Source organism: Ips typographus, linkage group LG7, assembly GCF_016097725.1.
Source record: "Ips typographus isolate SLU linkage group LG7, UJ_Ityp_2.0, whole genome shotgun sequence".
Classification (NCBI taxonomy): Eukaryota; Metazoa; Arthropoda; class Insecta; order Coleoptera; family Curculionidae; genus Ips; species Ips typographus.
The window spans coordinates 1,390,006-1,408,087 of NC_138428.1; the positions used below are offsets into that span (position 1 = coordinate 1,390,006).

Below are 18,082 nucleotides of genomic sequence, written 5' to 3' on the forward strand. Positions count from 1 at the left end.
GTGACAGACATCACGTGGTTTTAGAGAATAATTTGGAGTAGGAAATTGACTGTTTTAAGCGCAACTGAAACATTGTAGTTAGTCAGGTCACTATGTTATCTTTATAATTTTCGAGAGAAAAGTCAATAATTAAGTCTCAAAAATTCAAAAGTTTTCATTGACAGATTCAAGATATTTTTTTTTAAACGTGGAAATTCTTAATTATCTTTAAACTAAAATTACTTTCTGTACTATCTCTAACCGATCAATTTTTTTTTAAAAAAGTTCAATAATTGTTACCTGAAATCGTAAATAACGTAGATACAGTCAGGGCACCATAGCTGACAACTCGCTTCTTAATGTTGTTATCTCTAAAATAGAAAAAAAAAGATAATTCACAGTTTAAGTCATTTGTGACGGTAGTAGTGTTTTAGTTTTACAGGATTGTCCCAGTTATCTTTAAAATATTTCACAATGTTAATACAAAACTAAATTTTAAAAACACGTCTTTCAAGATAATACACAAATCTTTAAAATTAAAGATAATTTTAAAGATAACTTGCTTAGTTGTGTACGATCGTTTTGTTTTAGTTTTAGGGTGTGGTTAAGTGACTGAAAGTTTCGGTGTGGTTGTAGGGCATCATCAGGGCCATTATTAGGTTCGAAGCAGCGAATACCTTTTTGAAACTAACGACCGAAATGGCCCTCGTCGTAGGAATTTCGAAACTTTTTTCTGGTCGTCGCGATCCGATCTAAACGAAGAATGGGTGCCTTGTTTCGAAATGCCGAGCGGTCCATTTTTTTTCTAAGAAACCGTATATAATGACGCCGTAGGAATTTTATACTGGGGAGATCTCGTCAGGATTTAATGGGCCGGATTCCGTCCGATTTTATCAATCAAGCCGGGCCCGGGCCTGCAGTCCGATTGAAAAACCAAAAACGCGCCGGACACGGTCTCGCAGTGCTGCCAGTGCTACCGCTTTTGCGGTAGATCTACTGTTTTCAGGGTCTGTCTACCACTCTATTAAATATTATTTAATTTGTGGGGGTCTAAGATGGCGATTTTTCAATGTGTCAGCCGTAAAATTATCGCAAAACATGTACGTGTGCATGTTTTGCGATAATTTTACGTGTCAGAACGCTAGTTTGCTTGTTTTTTTCCTCACAACAACCATATAACAGTTTTGGAGATCTTAATCGGTACAAAAAATACGTTGCGACCAAGCCAACTTTGAAAAACACAGCTAATATCATTACGGTCCATTTTAGCTTGCTAGCACTTTTAAAGATTACGACAAACTGTGTTATGTAAGCGATTTGTTTCAAGCCAATTTGAACCGTAATAGCATCAGAATTTTTCACCCCCAAAATGTGAAAAAAACACAAAAAAATTAAATATGAAAATAGGGGTGTTCCCCTATTTTCATAATTTAAACCTTGTCCCCCCGTCTAAAATTGACATTTTCTGAAATAATAACAAATAAATTATTTTTTTCTTTCATACACGTCTAATATGACTTTTGTGAGTACTAATGGTAAAGTAGGCTATGCATCTATCATTTTAACGCTCCATCAAGCGTGCTGGGCCAATTTCGACGTCACGATGACGTAATTTGACAGTTGATTATAATATTATTCTGTTCAATTACGTCATCGTGACGTCAAATTTCCAGCCTTCAAACTGTCAAATACACACATGCACCGCCTACTTTGGTGTTATTCAACCAAATGGTATAAGATTTCATTTTACAGTGCATGTGCAACTCTACTTTTTTAAAAAAATGACTGTAATGACATTTATCTGCCCTGAATGTCATTCTGCAATTGACATGACAAAGCCACACCTCATAAGCAAACGACTACAAGTTTGTATTTTGTTTTTGTATGTTTTTTTTGTAATTTAGTTTGCAACACATACGAATTTGAACAAGTGATTTTAAGAAAAAATATAAGAGATTTGTATTCTCCCGTTATGAATATCAAATCTACCGCTTTTTATAGGTAAAGTCTACCGCGGTAGTAATTTTAAATCTGGCAGCACTGCGTTCTCGCTTCATTAACACAAATGTTTTCAGAGTGAGACGGACTGATGTTCTCCGAATCATTAATAGTAAACTAAACATCGGGCTCACGTGTTTCGACCAGTTTTAAATGGACCATTCTCCGTGTAAACCAGCCTGAACCCGTTTCGGGCACGTACAAATCAATTTGGGAAGTACCCGCTAAAAGAATCTATCCTGAATAAACAATCCAGCGTTTATTTTACGATAGTCGACCGGAACCCACTCAGCAACAAGATAGAAAAGGAGATAGATAGCAGTAAAGTTAAAGTTTTATCGCTCCTTTAAATTTAATTGCCTGATGATGAAGCTCTTCCAGATTTTCGGTCAAAACGCTGAAAAGTGTAAAAGTAAAAGTGCATTCTTGCAAATCAGAGAATGGAATTTTCATTTCACAATTTTCTTCAGAAAATTGTCATTTACATGTGACCAAAATTGCTTTTGGTCACATGACTACTTTGATAGGTTAATCAATACACAATTCAATTTGTGGGTGTGGCCTGTGAAAACGATTATTCTGATTGGTCAGAAAGTTAATTGTATAGGCGTGGTTTGCTTGTTACTAGCCAATAGTATTGTCAGTGGGCGTGGCTAGTGAAAATAACCAACTGTGATTGGTTAGTGGGGAGTGACTTTTTATTATTTTGTAGTGGGCGTAAATTGTACTTAAAAGAAAAAGGTGAAGGTCAAAAGATCGTCTTCGAGGGTTGCCAAGCGTACAGGAGGGCGTCCCTCCCCTCCCTCTGGCCCTTTATAAGGGTGGTGGGGTGAGGGGTTTTCCTGGATCTGACAAAGACGCTGACAGACAGGCTTATTAGGTCGTGTTTAATTCGATTACTAACCCTCTTTGCCTAAGGGAATATTACATTTGGATTTGAACGATTCGAAATTCAGAAAATCGCGATTTTCGACGGTCAAAAACAATTTTGAGCATAATTTGGGGTCACTTTCTCTCCGTAATTTTTGCGTTTGCAATTTTTCTGGCAATACCATTTTAAATGTTTCGCATTCCTGCCAACCAATTTATAACCGCCCACGTTCATTCAGAGAGTCCTCGCATCCGGCACCGCAAACTATTTTTACGAAACGTCGTCTAAATCACATTGAAATCAAATAAAATGGCGGATTTTCAGTGTTATTTACAGTACTTTTTTTGGACTACAAATTGATACTTTCAACCATCTTGTAAGTGTGAAAATAACAAAATTACAGACTGATAAAGCCAGAGAAAAGTCAAATTAGTTTTATGTTTTAAAAGATGAAAAGTTTATATAATAAAATAATATAAATAATAATAATCTTTATTTTATTTTTTTTTATATTTTTTTTTGTAAAATTCAAAAAGGGTACTTCTTGGGCTACAATCTGTAATTTTAAATCACCCTGTAACTGTCAAATTCAAGTCATCTGGTTGTGGTACTGTCAAAAATTACACAAAGTTTTAAAGATGCGTTTTCAAATTACAACAAGCAGAGCAATTTTTGGGCAAATTTCAAAAAAAATGTGTCAACTGTCACATAACAACAAGGCATTTATGAATTTATTTCTGACAAATCTGGGTGAGTGACACTGATGACAGCTGTCAGTTAGGTTTCACCACGTTTTCTGCTAATTTGGTGGTTAGGGTTTTAGGTAAGTTAGGTACTTTTTTGCTTCCTAATTCTTCAGAAGGTTTTAAATTTACCGAAAATTTGCTAAAAACGTGGCAGAAAATCCGATTTTCAAAAATGTCTATAATTAAATGTTTTATAAACCAATCATATACACTATACAATTTAAGGTTCATATACTCTTCGATCACATACAAGCCAATCATATAATTTATATACTCTTCCATCATATACACTGGAATTGTAGTAATACAGATTTCTGGGAGGAATTTGAATTTTTGCTTGCGTTGTTTCCTTTAAAAGTGTTTACTAACAGACTGTTATTAAACAAGTTTCTTACATTTCCGATAAGACGTTTTGTTTCTCGTACTTTTGGTCGATTCGAGGTTGCGAAAGGTCGTACACACGCCGGCTTTCTGTCTAAATAAAGCATACATTTGAATGGCAGATAAGCGCGACAGTGTCGCCAGAATCGCGTCTTAGACTTAGAAAGTTCAAGGATGACGAGGTCATACTTTTTTAACGGGGCCCTTGAAAAGGTCCAGGACCGGAGTGCGAAAACATTAAAAAAAAAACGTTGATTTTGACGCCCTCTAACGGCGTAACGACCAAGTCTCACAACAGAAAAAGAATTTACAACCGAAAGAAAATTGAAGAAATTTTAGGAGAATTCAGATGAGAAGAAAATGGACTGTAAATTATCTTTTGTATCTTTAGCCAAATTTGACAGTTCGTACATTTTTCTTCGTTTCTTACGTCACGTGACAGCTGTCATAACCATCAAAACCCGTTCACCAGTGACTTGAAACTAAAAATTGCAAATAGTTGCTTATTTGAAAAACTGTAAGTTGTGTTTACAGCTTCATGGAAACAAATTTGACAGTTCTGACGTTAGGAAACATCTTAATACTTTGATTACGTCACGTGACAGCTGTCATAACTGTCAAAACACACTCACCAGTGACTTAAATGTATACAATGACAAAGATATGTGTTTCTTTGCAGAATTGCAATGTAAGTTGTATTTACAGCTCCATGAAGCCTAATTTGACAGTTCTGACGTTAGGAAACATTTTAATACTTTGCTTGTGTCACGTGACAATTTCAAAATGGCGTCTAAACTGCATGTTAAATTAAAATGGCGGATACAAGCCACGATTGTAACACACTGACCTAAACTAAAGTTTCCTTGAAAAAAAAAATGCAAAAATGGCATTAAAGAAACAAAAGAAGGACCCGCCATTTTGATTTTTGGTGGGAATTAAAAATGGCGGTTTTAAGTTCAAAAAAAAATGTTCACTTTTTTTACTTAATTTGCTTGAAACAAATGTATGAATTTTCAAAATAGCATCTACTCTGGAAAATTTAAAAAAAAATCCAAAATGGCTGACGAGGACAAAAATGAATACCAAACGAGTTTAGAATGACAAGGCTGGCCGCCATTTTGATCGCAAATTGAATTCTTCTTTTCCAATTTCCGAGCAATTGACCAGTTCCATCCTTCTGCTCTGCTTTTATAACGCTGATAGATCTTTTGGAACAAAATGGCGGAATGACACTGTCGGCCATATTGTAAACAAAATGGTCACAATTTTTTTCTATTTTTCTTCGAAATGACAATCTGCGATGTTGCCAGTACTAAGGTCGTTAATTTTCATACCGGTACCAGAACCAAAACAGATTGAATTCCAACGCGTTATAGTCACCGGGTTTAGTCGATAAATTTTTCCACCGTAACCGGTAAAGAAAGTTACTTTAGGTGTCATCCAAGGTCAATTTCAAGGCCGCCATAGGTGTTACGTCCTAAGGCGCGCCCAGCGGCGTCCTGATCAATTAATCAATCGGGAACGCCACTGTCGATCGGCGAGAGAAAAAAGGGCGTCCCGGCTAATTAACGTCGCGGCGCTGCCTATATAACTATTTTTACCAGACTCCGCGTACGCAATTTACAAGTGGAAAACACGTATCGCTTGCATAAATACGTGCGAGAGGTCATTGGCGTCCTATATAAATACCTGCAACCGGGAACCCGTCGGTTTTACGCGAATAGAAGTGTCGTTTATGCCTGGAAATAAACGGCAAAAACGTAATCGCTGCATACCCCGACTTATTGCGTCTTTTGACGTTGCCACTGTCTGTAATTAACAAAAAATGTTAGACGCCAAAAAAAGTCACGTGACTTGCAACGACTGGAACCACAAACAAATCACGTGAGGCGCCAGATTGATTCTGAAAGTGAAACGAAAAACGACGGACAATCAATTCAAATGGACTCATCCCACATATTTTTTTTATTTCATATTTGATTAGGATATTTCATAGTAACATTTAAAACGTCCGCTAGATATGACGTAGACGGTTTTCAACCAATTAGGTGCGTGGAGAGCTTTTTCTAGGCACCGTGTTGCCAGTTTGTAAACTTTTACTAAATTAAATTTTGACAAATTAGAAACGATAAAAGACGATTTTTGTTTCTATAAACACCTCAGCGTCACACAAGCACTAGACTAAAGACATTATGTCAAATTGACTTTTGTCAATCATCAAGTGTGATCAAATCAAACCGTGTTGTTTGGCAACATTGCACTCTGCGGACTTCACTCGTGACTTCTGATGCTGTCAAACATCAGATAGCCATAACCAATAAAATTGCTGAAAGTCGTCTACGTCATAAACTAAGCTGTAAATTACCAAAAAAACCTTATTTTTTTGTAAATAAACTACAAATTCCGACAAGCTTTACGGTTTATATGAGACCATTGGGAGGTAAAGAAAAATGGCTCTCTATTTCTAAAAAAATACATAATGGGCGCCAAAAATTGTCAAAAAAATCCGATTTTTCTTTGGAGCAAGTCACGTGACTTGAAAAATTTACTTTTTTTTCCTTTTTTTAAACGAGTGACTCTCTCTGACTAATTAGGTTAGTTTGAACGTAAAAATGTCAAAACTATTGAAGGGTTTTCTGATGATAATTTGTAACAAATAACAAACATATTTTCGGTTCGTTATCACCAACTTTGGCTACTTTAAAGATAACCAACTTGAGAACACAGTTAAGCACAAAATAATACACACCTTGATGATAACCCAAAAGTCCGAAACGTCCGTAACCGAGAAAAAGACGACGTTTCGTCCGTATTGACCGTCGCGACTTACACACTAAATCGAGTCAGCCTTTGCGTGTATAGTGTCGTAGTACCGCGTAGTACGTGGGTTACTACGATCCCCGAAGGGGGGAATACTACGCGCAGCCACCCAGACTAGTACTGGACCAATCCGCTGTCTCTTAAGCGCTCTAATCGTCTGGCCGATTGAGGTGGGAAAGTTCGTGACGGCGCGCGTAGGCGACCCCGATGATGGCGACTCAACCAGCGAAACGTCGTCTCGAAAAACAAGCGCAGATGTAATCATCGCTTAATTAGACCGTTTTTCAAACGGCCTTTATTGTCTGCGTTTTAATGTGTGCATCTGCATATTATTGTATTATTACAGCAAATTAAGATTTCTAGGAAAGATGATATCCCGCGACGGTTTTTCAATGTGTCAGCCAGACGTGATGTACGTGTGCATGTTTTGCGATAATTTTACGTGTCAGAACGCTAGTTTGCTTGTTTTTTTCCTCACAACAACCATATAACAGTTTTGGAGATCTTAATCGGTACAAAAAATACGTTGCGACCAAGCCAACTTTGAGAAAACACAGCTAATATCATTACGGTCCATTTTTGCTTGCTAGCACTTTTAAAGATTACGACAAACTATGTTATGTAAGCGATTTGTTTCAAGCCAATTTGAACCGTAATAGCATCAGAATTTTTCACCCCCAAAATGTGAAAAAACACAAAAAAATTAAATATGAAAATAGGGGAATAATCTTGTCCCCCCCGTCTAAAATTGACATTTTCTGAAATAATCACAAATAAATGATTTTTTTTCTCTCTTACACGTCTAATATGGCTTTTGTGAGTATTAATGGTAAAGTAGGCTGTGCATGTATCATTTTAACGCTCCATCAAGCGTGCTGGGCCAATTTCGACGTCACGATGACGTAATTTGACAGTTGATTATAATATTATTCTGTTCAATTACGTCATCGTGACGTCAAATTTCCAGCCTTCAAACTGTCAAATACATACATGCACCGCCTACTTGGTATAAGATTTCATTTTACAGTGCTTTATTAATATTGACAAACGCGATTAATACAAAATGGCGATAAAAGTCCTCCATCTTTTTGTTTTGAAAACTGTTTAAATATGAAAATAGGGGTGTTCCCCCATTAAATCTTGTCCCCCCCGTCTAAAATTGACATTTTCTGAAATAATCACAAATAAATGATTTTTCTCTCTCATACACGTCTAATATGGCTTTTGTGAGTATTAATGGTAAAGTAGGCTGTGCATGTATCATTTTAACGCTCCATCAAGCGTGCTGGGCCAATTTCGACGTCACGATGACGTAATTTGACAGTTGATTATAATATTATTCTGTTCAATTACGTCATCGTGACGTCAAATTTCCAGCCTTCAAACTGTCAAATACATCCATGCACCGCCTACTTTGGTGTTATTCAACCAAATGGTATAAGAGTTCATTTTACAGTGCTTTACAAACGCAATTAAAACAAAATGGCGATGAAAGTCCTCCATCTTTAAATATCATTATGTAGATTATGACTCATTTAGATTTTTTATTTTTTTTTTGGTAGGGTTGACCTACTCTTCATCAAACTGATCGTAGATTAGTGGGAGTTTGAAAAAGTGGTTAATTTTCCGGCTGCCAGTTAAATTCTTTGTTTGTGGGCTTAATTGCGTGTTCCACCTAGGTCAGTCACTCTAAATTGCACAATATTTATTGCTATTCCGCCTGCATAAGGCCAGTTAAAATTTTACAACACTGTTAACCAGCTTGGTCAATATCAGGGCCGGATTAGGGGGGGTCAGCCCCGGTTTCCTCGAAAAGCTTTTTACTGTACGGTTTAATCCTTTTGTTTTCTAAAAAAAATTAAATAAATCGAGATGGTCGATTTCGATAAGGTTGGCGTGCGAAATGCACAATCCCGATGAATTAATGACACATACCCGAGGAAAAAAATGGCGCCGTAATTTAATATGTTAGTAGGAAAACAAAGGAGTCCGGAGAATCTGGTTACGGTGCCTGAGCGCGTTGGTACCTCTTTAGTGGTACTACTCGAATTACAACAATTATCAGACAATGGCCGCTGGCGGTGCAATAGTAGCAAGATTTATGACTAATTGTTATGGTGCACCCGTTGGTTTTGGGTCTACGTCAGCTCGCACCATATTGTTTAGATTAGTCAAGTGTGCGTCAGACATGTCAGTATAGGCCATTTTTGCTTGCTACCACTTTGAAAGTCCTATCTACAGAGAAGAATGACAGATGTCACTTGTCAAGGTTATTCTCCATCTTTGTCTGGTTCGGTTCTTTGTATTATTTGGGAGTTACGGTCATCAAAAGACTAGTTGAATAATATAATAATTATTATCATTCACCCAGAAACTATTTACTATTAACTGTTGGGATCATTGTTCTCGATCAGAGAGCGCACACACGAAAAAATACGTCCGATTTCTTGTGGAAAATTATCAAAGATGCGGAGGTTATCGACGTAACGATTAATAAGAATATTATTGTGAACATAATTCGAAGGAATCGATGGTCAGCAATGTCTGTCAAGTAAACAACTTTGTCTGGTTTTGCCGGCGGTTTTTTTCTCGAAAAACGCTCCTTTTATCTCCCTTATTAGTTACAATAAACAGCGAAGAATTTAATCTAAGTGGGGCCCCTTTGTTCGAATATAATGGACTGGGGCAGTCCTTTAAAAACCCATTAGTAGGACCCGGGAGACCTCACGTCGAGACCCTTGGCTTTTTGACAAATGGTATACCCGAAAAAAAGGTATCCCATCATGGGTTCGGTAAAAGTGACACTTTTTTTTTGTCCCTGTGCTTGACCATTGTTTGATAAGGTCTGGTACCCTTATGTTTGGTTTTAAGTATGTTAAACAGTTGATTTCAACACATGTAGGTACTGGGTAAATTCTAGCATTGTTTTCCTACTACCAGCCAGATGGAAGTTGCTTTTTTTTTTTAATTTACATAAATGCTGCACATATAGACTTAACATAACATTTTAAGAGCCTTGAACAAAGTTTGTGTGTAAGAGTGCGGTTAATACAGTTAAATAGCAAATTAAATAAAATGACTCACCGTAAACAAAACAGTGGCTGTTTGCTTTTGCCAATCCAGTCAACTCCATCACAGCTTGCACCTCAAATACGAACACAAATCTAATAACAAACACAACTAAATTCAAACTAAAAAAAAATAAACGTCAAACGGTTATAGTTTTGAGGTTAGGTCAAAAGTAAACGTCAAATGACTCTGCCGGGTTGCCGGCTTGTGCAATATTTGTTCTAGGCTACCCGGTCCACTCACCAGTGCCATTTGTAGACCAAAAATGTCTTTTCCAGTTTTCTACTTTAGTAAATCTATTTTAGTAGAACAAAACCAAAAATTTCAAACAGTTTTAGGTGTTAATTCCTTCTGTTTAGAGTTTAGACTAATTAACCAATTTTGTTTACAGTGGGTAGATCCGGCAACCCTGGCTTGTTTTGTTTTTCTTCTAAAAACTGTCCCATAACCTTCAAATTATTGCAATAATCTTGAAAAGTGGTTCCATTTTTTCAAGTGTTAATTAATTAGTTATCTCTCTGGTTATTTTGTAACAGCATAAGCTGGGTAAACTTGGCAACTATCACGTGACATTACGCTTTATCTGTTTAAGTCAGTCACGTGTTAACTGTCAAATTGCACTTTGCTTGGAGAAAACTAACCTAACCCAACTATTGTTCTAAAAGTTCCAAGTTCTAGATTCAGCTAGACTAGATCCCCATTTAAGGCACAAATCGCTATAAAAACTCTCTTCAGAAGAATACAAGGTAAATTTCAACCTTTCTAAAGTGTAGGTTAGTACTGCTTTTAGTTAATTTGAACAAGCATTATCACTAGATTAATGATAATTAGGTGTACGTAATAAGTCGTCTTGTAATGACAAATTTGATTCAATCAAAAATCAACTGTAGAGACGCAATTACGAGATCCTTACTACGGATCCACTTAAGGCCAATAACAAACCGGTCGTAAAGTTGAAAAGTTATGACATAATTGGTGCCTTAATAGCACGTTGCCTTTGTTTAGGGCACAATAAAAGGTGTGACCCCTTTTTTGTACTTTGTAATAGCCCAGTTTGCACTGAGGATAAATTCGCGGGTGAAACACAGGTCCGGCGTCACATTCGACGAAACCTAACCATTTTATTGCGGGAAGTTTGATATAGTTTTTAATGCGGACCTGTACTAGACACTTTGGGTACTGCTGTACCCAGTGTCGTTCATTTCCAGTGCAACTGGATTAATATTAAGGCACCATTCAGTCGATTTTTATTGTCCCTAAAAGAAAAAGATAATCTGCCCCGTTTCCCCAACTAATTGAACATATTCAAATTCCTTAGGTACTTCTGGGTACCGGCGCCTCAAAAAGGCCGAGTGGCCGACATAAAAGCCCCACGGGGTTCATCTCAAGTGGGTGTGTATGGCGCGCACAAAAGAACCAAACAGGTACACATTTTTTTTTCACAGACTGTGAAATACCCTTGAAAGGGACAAAGGGTGACGGAGAAGGGCTTTTGTGGTGGATTGTCAGAACCCGGCGGGGGTTTAATTGGTTCGGGCCGGTTTTGCGGACCCCGCGCCGTTTTTTCCGGGAAACCAGTGACATCTAGATGATTTTCTATGAGGCAAAAATAGAGTCATAAGGTTATTGTTTGATGTGTGAAATGATTATCTACTGGTTCTTTTATGCATTTCAGAAAAACTTAGAAGCTTAGGATTCTGAATCTTTATAATCTCAAAACTTTTCATATTAAAGACAAAATGAACATTTTTAGGATCAAAAAAGTCATTCTCTGTATAGTTTCTGACAATTCTCACAATTTTGGTATTTACAAAAGTAAAACTCAAACACTTTGTATATTAATTGGGTTTGTAACTACGGATAATGATTATATTAGGATTTTTCAGTAATGCACCAGATACAGGGTGGTTACTACACAATAGTACAGTCTAATCGTCATACCTGTCTATAAAACTATTTCAGACATCAAATTGTCAAGATTTGACTGTTTTGAATGGTTTAGGGCGATTTTAAAACACTTTTCCTAACCAAGTACAGGGTGGGTACTGCTTTTTTTGGTTCACCAAACAAACATCAAATTCATGATCAATGTATTTATTTAATTTATACTTTACACAGTAAAAAACAATGTAAAAAGTACAAAAACTTAACTTATACAATATGGAACATAAATCAGCATGGCAAATATAGATCCTTAAAACATTTTCATTGTAATGTTATAAAATAAAACATTTTTAATTTTTTTTTGATAAAACATCCCAAATATGTGGTTAAAATTTTTAACAACAAATTTAACTATATTTATAACATAATTAAATAGAGAGAGAATTATCAAAACTGGTAACTCATCAGTAATTCCCTAAACACTTTTCAACTATCTAAATAATTTATAATACTCTTAAATACAGAGTGTGTGTTTAAAATAGCGCACACCCTGTATATTTGTAGGTACAAGTGGGAAAAATTCAGCATATAGTGGGACAGTTTGTGATTGGTCAAAAACAGAAGTTTTCAGCTTGCTGCTGACCAATCACACCTGTGATTTTCCACACCTGTTAGACATATCTAAAACATTCAAAAGCTTCAACAACATTCAACATTAATAAATAAAAATACCTTCGATAGGCCTATCTATATAAAGTGTGTATAGAGGGTGATGTTTTTTTAAAAAAAACATTATATATCACCAAGTAGATAATCACAGAGGGCGTTAGAGTCGGAAAATTCGAGTATTTTCCCTTGTTCAGGGGTGTAAAGGTAGGTAATTCAGTCGAAAACAGCGCTGAAGCAGGTCAAGCAGTTGACGATTATTTTTTCTTTGGTTTCTGAGTGCCTTTTCGCTTTGGTGGTACGTTCTTTGGACATTTTGTACGGCAACTCTTCACTAGGGCGTCTCTTCTTCTGTTTCAGGGACAGGTACCTTACAATCTTCTCGTTTATTTCGTTTGGTATCCCTATTCTGTCCGGACCTTTGTGCCCTTCAATAGTCCGGGTGCTGAACTCCTTTCTTGACATCAATCCATACCTAAACATACTTAATTAGTAACATAGTAGCCCTTTAAGGGTGGTTTTAAGTACCTAGTGGCGTAAATCAACTCATTTAGGACAGCTTTCACGTTCAAATCTTCAGTGACCAGGCCTTTTCTATCACATTCCGCGTCAGCCCATCTCATTATGGCGCAATAGACCACTTTTTCGCTAGACACCTGCAGAGTGTCTCTGGTGACGATGTCCAGAACGTCCTGATAGTGTAGGTTGCTGAATTCGGGTTGTTTTAGGAAGTGATCTCCAAATTTGTCGATTTCCAACATGGCCTTCTGTCTAAGAACGTTCAAACGCTCCTTCATCTACACAACAAAACGAGAAAATGTATTCTCTTGTTACTTGCTTAAATTTTGCTTAGTTGCAGAGATATTTAACGTTCTCAATATGTATTCTTGACAATTGGTGACCTTAATTGTGTACTACAACAATCATAATGTGATTATTTCAATTATGACAAACAAAATTGGTTACTTAAGTGGTTGTCAGACAAGTTACAAAGAGGGCGCTAATGTCAATCTTCCTCTTGACACTGACCATCAACTTGCTCAAATTTTGCTTAGTTTCAGAGATATTTAACGTTCTCAATATGTATTCTTGACAATTGGTGACCTTAATTGTGTACTACAACAATCATAATGTGATTATTTCAATTATGACAAACAAACTTGGTTACTTAAGTGGTTGTCAGACAAGTTACAAAGAGGGCGCTAATGTCAACCTTCCTCTTGACACTTGACCATCAAATTACTCACCCAATTATCGTTGCGTTCGTCATCGTTCTCGACTAAAGGGGGCGCTGAAGGCTCAAAATTCAGATGCTGATTGGCCCGCGACGAATGTACCCATTTCCCGACACTGAGCAGCGTTTTCAATGCGTTTTCCTTTTTTATCAGATCCTGCAAGATGTCAATGTAGTGTTTGGCCAATGGCACGTTTCTATTGGTCAGCGCGGTCTCTAACATGTTTAGGGCCACCGTTGGATTGTTTTGATGGATTGGGTCGGCCATCATCGAACTGAAATCATTCGAAAATTGGTTATTTGTCAGTAAATTACTTAAAAGGTATGATTTGTAAGTCCACATGTGCAGAATTGGTGTGAAAAAGCTTTTTTTTGACCAATCACAAAATAGGGTGTTTGTGAACAATCAAAATTAATTAGGAGTATACTGACCTGGTTACAACCCTGTAGGCCTCTTCGGTGATGGTACCTTTTTTAGTATCGTCAGAGGGTTTAGTCCATTGGGGCTGGTTTAGCACCCCCTGAGAGGACCCGGGGCAAACGTCGTCGTTGTCGGTTTGTGGTTCGTGGGTCACCTGCACCATTCTGTCACCGGATTGATGGGTGTCGTCTCTGCGAGATAATTTAATTATAACATTTAAATCGGCTTCTATTTAGTTTATATGTAGACGAAAACAGTTGATAAAAAATTCGAGGGGGGGGGGGAAGCCCACAAGACGTCGAGAAATTAGTATCAATTATTGTTGCACATATTGGCGGTTTACTGGATTGCTTCATAGGAAATCGAGATTTTATCTGTTTTATTTGTATTCATCTGAAATGTATATGAGTAATATTATGTATTAATTAGATTTGTGCAATATTAACGGAACGGTTTTTTAGAGATCAATCAAACCACTCGAAATGCAGACTTTAATTCAATTAAAAGGTCAATCTGGTCAATTGATTTGATAATTTTATTAAGTAGAACATCGAGTGGTTCACCGAAATTTTGTAAAAACCACAATGTTGGTTTCGTGTAGAATTCAGTCAGCTATCAAACTAGAGCTGTTTGTAACAATTACAGCAAAACTAATTCAAGAAATTACAAAAAAATGCAGATCAAAAATACATTTGTAAAGTTATCTAGTACCACTCTGTGATTTAGGTTAGGTTAGTATACTCCGGCCCTGTAATCTACCCTCATTGGAAAGTATTAATCAAAGTTGCCTTTTTTTGTATTTTAAGGGTTGTTTTTCAAGTTTCTGGCTGTTTAACTCTTTGCCTAACTGATGACATCTGGCAACCCCCTCAGACTCTCTGAATCATTGTAACAGGGCACTGAATTGTTACGTCATTTGTTGTCCAAACAATTAGATCCTTCTCGTCAATATCAATTTAACTAAAGCGCTAACCGAAATCGCGTGTATCAGTTTGAGTACTTTTTAGCACTCGAATTATTTATCTTAGCTTAGCACAACAATGACAAAAAAACGGTCTCACTCACTCACTCCCAACACTTTGTAAGGGCGAGCAAACACTTCAAGGATGCACTAACCTGAATCGGTTCGGGTTTTTTTTTATTTGGACGATAAATATTATAAAATATATCCGCTTAAATGCATATTTACATTGATAACGATGTTATATGAGCTGTAATTAGCCGCAATTAGATCGATTATTAAAAACGACTCCGGGCGGTATGTTTGATTGGAAAACACACAAAAAACTCGGTTGGTGTCCTCTAATTTTAGCAAATCTATTTTACTTTAACATAAAATTAGACCGGATCTAGGTCTGGATATCTGGACGGCCACTCGCGGACATTTTAATTAAGACACTTATTTTAGGATCAAATTTGCCTGCTTAGTTAACAGGATTCACCTTTTCAACCAGAACAACATGAAGCAAGCAATTGTCACCCTTTTTCACATATTTTTCAAAAACTGAATATAACGTAGTTTTTTTTAAAATACTGTATAACATTCAAAGTGAGTCACCAATTGCGAGAAAAAAATACTAATCGAAAAGGCATTACTTTTGTAAATTGAATTTAAAATGTCATGAGTAATAATAAACTTATTGGGGATTATAATAATACTAATTAATACTTTACCACATACGATAAAGTATATTTTAACTAGGATTTAGCGGGGAACAGGATTAATCAATAACGACTTATCGATAATCGCTCAATACGCAAAAAATGAATGAAATTCCTTTTCGATTACCGTGTAACCCTTGACTAATTTCTAATCCTGGCTTAATCGTACAAAAAGATTAAAGACTACTTACGTATCAATAGGGCTGGCCCTTTCCAGTCGTACTGAAGTAATCGATTTGGACGCGTCGGGTTCCTCGACCATAAGACTCACAAAAGTGCTACAAAAATAATTTTTTTTTTTTTGGAAAGTCGTAAAATGTCATAAACTATCGACTAATCCCGAATTTCTTACCGAAACAATTGCCCAGGTTAAGCCAGGTTTAAACAAATCGAAATTACTTTACGACTAGTGCGTTAATAAGCGACTTTGAAATGGAAAACAATGCCCAAAAATTATGATACCGTTGGATTAAGAGCGAGATAAGACTACGATGCTTCTGTTTGGTTAATTGCGGCTTTATTGTTTCATTAATGAAAAAAATATCAGTTTGACAACACAGCATCCAGTTTTTCTTTCAGAGTTAAATCAAAAATTCAGGAACTTTTTAAATTTTGCTTACCTTATAACCTCCATGGTCCCAAACTTAACACTAACTAATTGGTATTTTAACTAAAATATACAGTGATTGACTGTTGTACTAATTTAGGTGTTATTGTAAACAAAGACCTCATTGCCGGACTAGCGTCTGAATCATGCCAAAGTAAACACACTGAAATACAGGGGGTGGTTCTATACCTTCTATTCATAACGTTGATTGACCATAAAATGTCACATGCTAATAACCACCACACAACCTAAACGAGAACAGTTTAGTTACAAGACTGTGACTCTCGGTTTCATATATGAATAGGAAATGGTCTTGGTTTTACCAGGGGTGTGTATTTTAAATTGATTACTCACACTGTTTACAGTGTTAAACTTATCGACCTCCCCCTCGTATGGAGTAATTACAACCGAACCAATCTAAATAGTTTATTTATTTTTTAGTCTTCGTATGGGTTATTGCCAATTACTTTGAAGGTTTCTCGTGGCTTGGGCAATTAAGGGAAGTGCCCCACACTTTGTTGTTCATTTTTTTTTTTGACAAAACCAAATGGTCTGGTTTTCGCGATCTTGGGGGCTTGGGGACCCATCAAATTGGTTCTTTGTACCATTTCAAACTAGGCCATCCGGTCATGGTTTGCTAGCCCCACCCTAATCGTTCAGCTTCGATCAGTTTACGAAATTGCGTTTTTAATTGGGCGATTAATTCAGGGTGCTGGAAGTTCAGTTTCCTCCATTGCACTTTTGAATTAATTTAATTTGACGGGAAACTGGTGCAATATTTCTATCCTGTTTTATCAATATACTTGTCCTTCTTAAAAAATTATTTTCTACTCTGTAGCTCAAGCAGTGAATTTTACAGTTTTTTTGACCAAATTTTAGTTTGAACCACTCCAAGAATGGGATTTTTAATACAAATTTAAATAAATTTTTTGGATGATTTGTATAATTATACAAACATTTTTGGCATCAAAACTGGATATTTATAGGTCATTCAAGGACCCCCAAATCTCGCGTCCAGGCAATTTAGGTCACGCACAAATCGATAAGTTTGTTTTGTACACACAAAGGGCCTAGTAGCCTTATTTAAGGGCGCGAATAAGGGACTGCGTGTTAACTTATTGCCTGACCTATGAAGTCTGGAAGTCTGGAAAATCGATTTTTTTCAGGATGAGGATTAATAATCCTCATTAAGGGCTGAATTAATCTCAATTAAGGGCTATTATTACAGTTACTCACCCTGTTAAGCTAAATCCATTGTTTTTAATTAATTGCTGGATCTACGTCACACTGAACGCACTTGTGCACCCCGCGACGCCGACTGGGAGTGCGCCAAGTTTCGGCACTGAAATGTGGTGCGGGGGCCCCCTCGCGCTGCAAGCAGGCGCGCTTCGTGGTTTTTGCGACGTCGGGCGTCGGTTTTTTTCGTTGGGACGGGTTAAGGCGTCCCGAAATCGCTTACTCACTCTCCCACACTGATTTCTGTCATACCTCAACATATTTCCAGATTTTTTTTAGTGCGTCATTATTGTTGTTTGTGATTGGTCAAATAAAGCAACTTTCAGCTTGAGGTGACTAACCTACTAACATATTTTTAAGCGGAGCTCAGGCGGTAAAAACGAATCAAATCGAGTGTGAAACCCAATTTTTCTGGATTAAAAGCATTAACCTACATATTTTCCAGAAAAAGTACTTAAGATGGCCGGGCGCCAAGTTTCAAAAATAGCGCCGCAACGCGGAAATCCCA

General features: G+C 36.8%; 3 protein-coding genes across 6 annotated transcripts in view; 1 reads left to right on the forward strand and 2 right to left on the reverse strand.

The window, feature by feature from the left end:
* The window catches only part of Atx-1 (Ataxin 1), a 29,373-nt gene extending 19,369 nt beyond the window's left edge, over positions 1 to 10,004 (reverse strand). The window contains exons 1-2 of one of the 2 annotated variants that reach the window (XM_081983211.1): positions 9,880 to 10,004; positions 280 to 350 (exon numbers count right to left, since the gene is read on the reverse strand). The gene's annotated coding sequence lies outside the window, so the exon portion shown is untranslated. Of the gene's footprint in view, positions 1 to 279; positions 351 to 6,724; positions 6,874 to 9,879 lie in introns of those variants that run through there. The other variant, XM_081983210.1, reaches the window with a different exon arrangement.
* The window catches only part of CalpC (calpain C), a 66,700-nt gene that overhangs the window by 16,510 nt on the left and 32,108 nt on the right, over positions 1 to 18,082 (forward strand). Inside the window, exons 1-2 of one of the 2 annotated variants that reach the window (XM_081983169.1) lie at positions 10,483 to 10,610; positions 11,183 to 11,288. The exons of the other annotated variant lie outside the window; for it this stretch is intronic. The gene's annotated coding sequence lies outside the window, so the exon portion shown is untranslated. Of the gene's footprint in view, positions 1 to 10,482; positions 10,611 to 11,182; positions 11,289 to 18,082 lie in introns of those variants that run through there. 2 annotated transcript variants of the gene reach the window in all.
* On the reverse strand, positions 11,943 to 17,734 carry LOC145731438 (uncharacterized). Of its 2 annotated transcripts, XM_081983239.1 has the most exons (6): positions 17,575 to 17,734; positions 15,923 to 16,009; positions 14,081 to 14,260; positions 13,662 to 13,923; positions 12,943 to 13,211; positions 11,943 to 12,889 (listed from the first exon to the last, which is right to left on the reverse strand). In XM_081983239.1, exons 2-6 carry the CDS (start codon positions 15,991 to 15,993, stop codon positions 12,631 to 12,633), a joined length of 1,041 nt encoding a protein of 346 aa, XP_081839365.1. In that variant the 5' UTR covers positions 15,994 to 16,009; positions 17,575 to 17,734; the 3' UTR covers positions 11,943 to 12,630. The 2 variants fall into 2 exon arrangements, with proteins under 2 accessions (XP_081839365.1, XP_081839366.1); XM_081983240.1 differs by lacking the exon at positions 15,923 to 16,009 and having other exon boundaries at positions 17,575 to 17,733.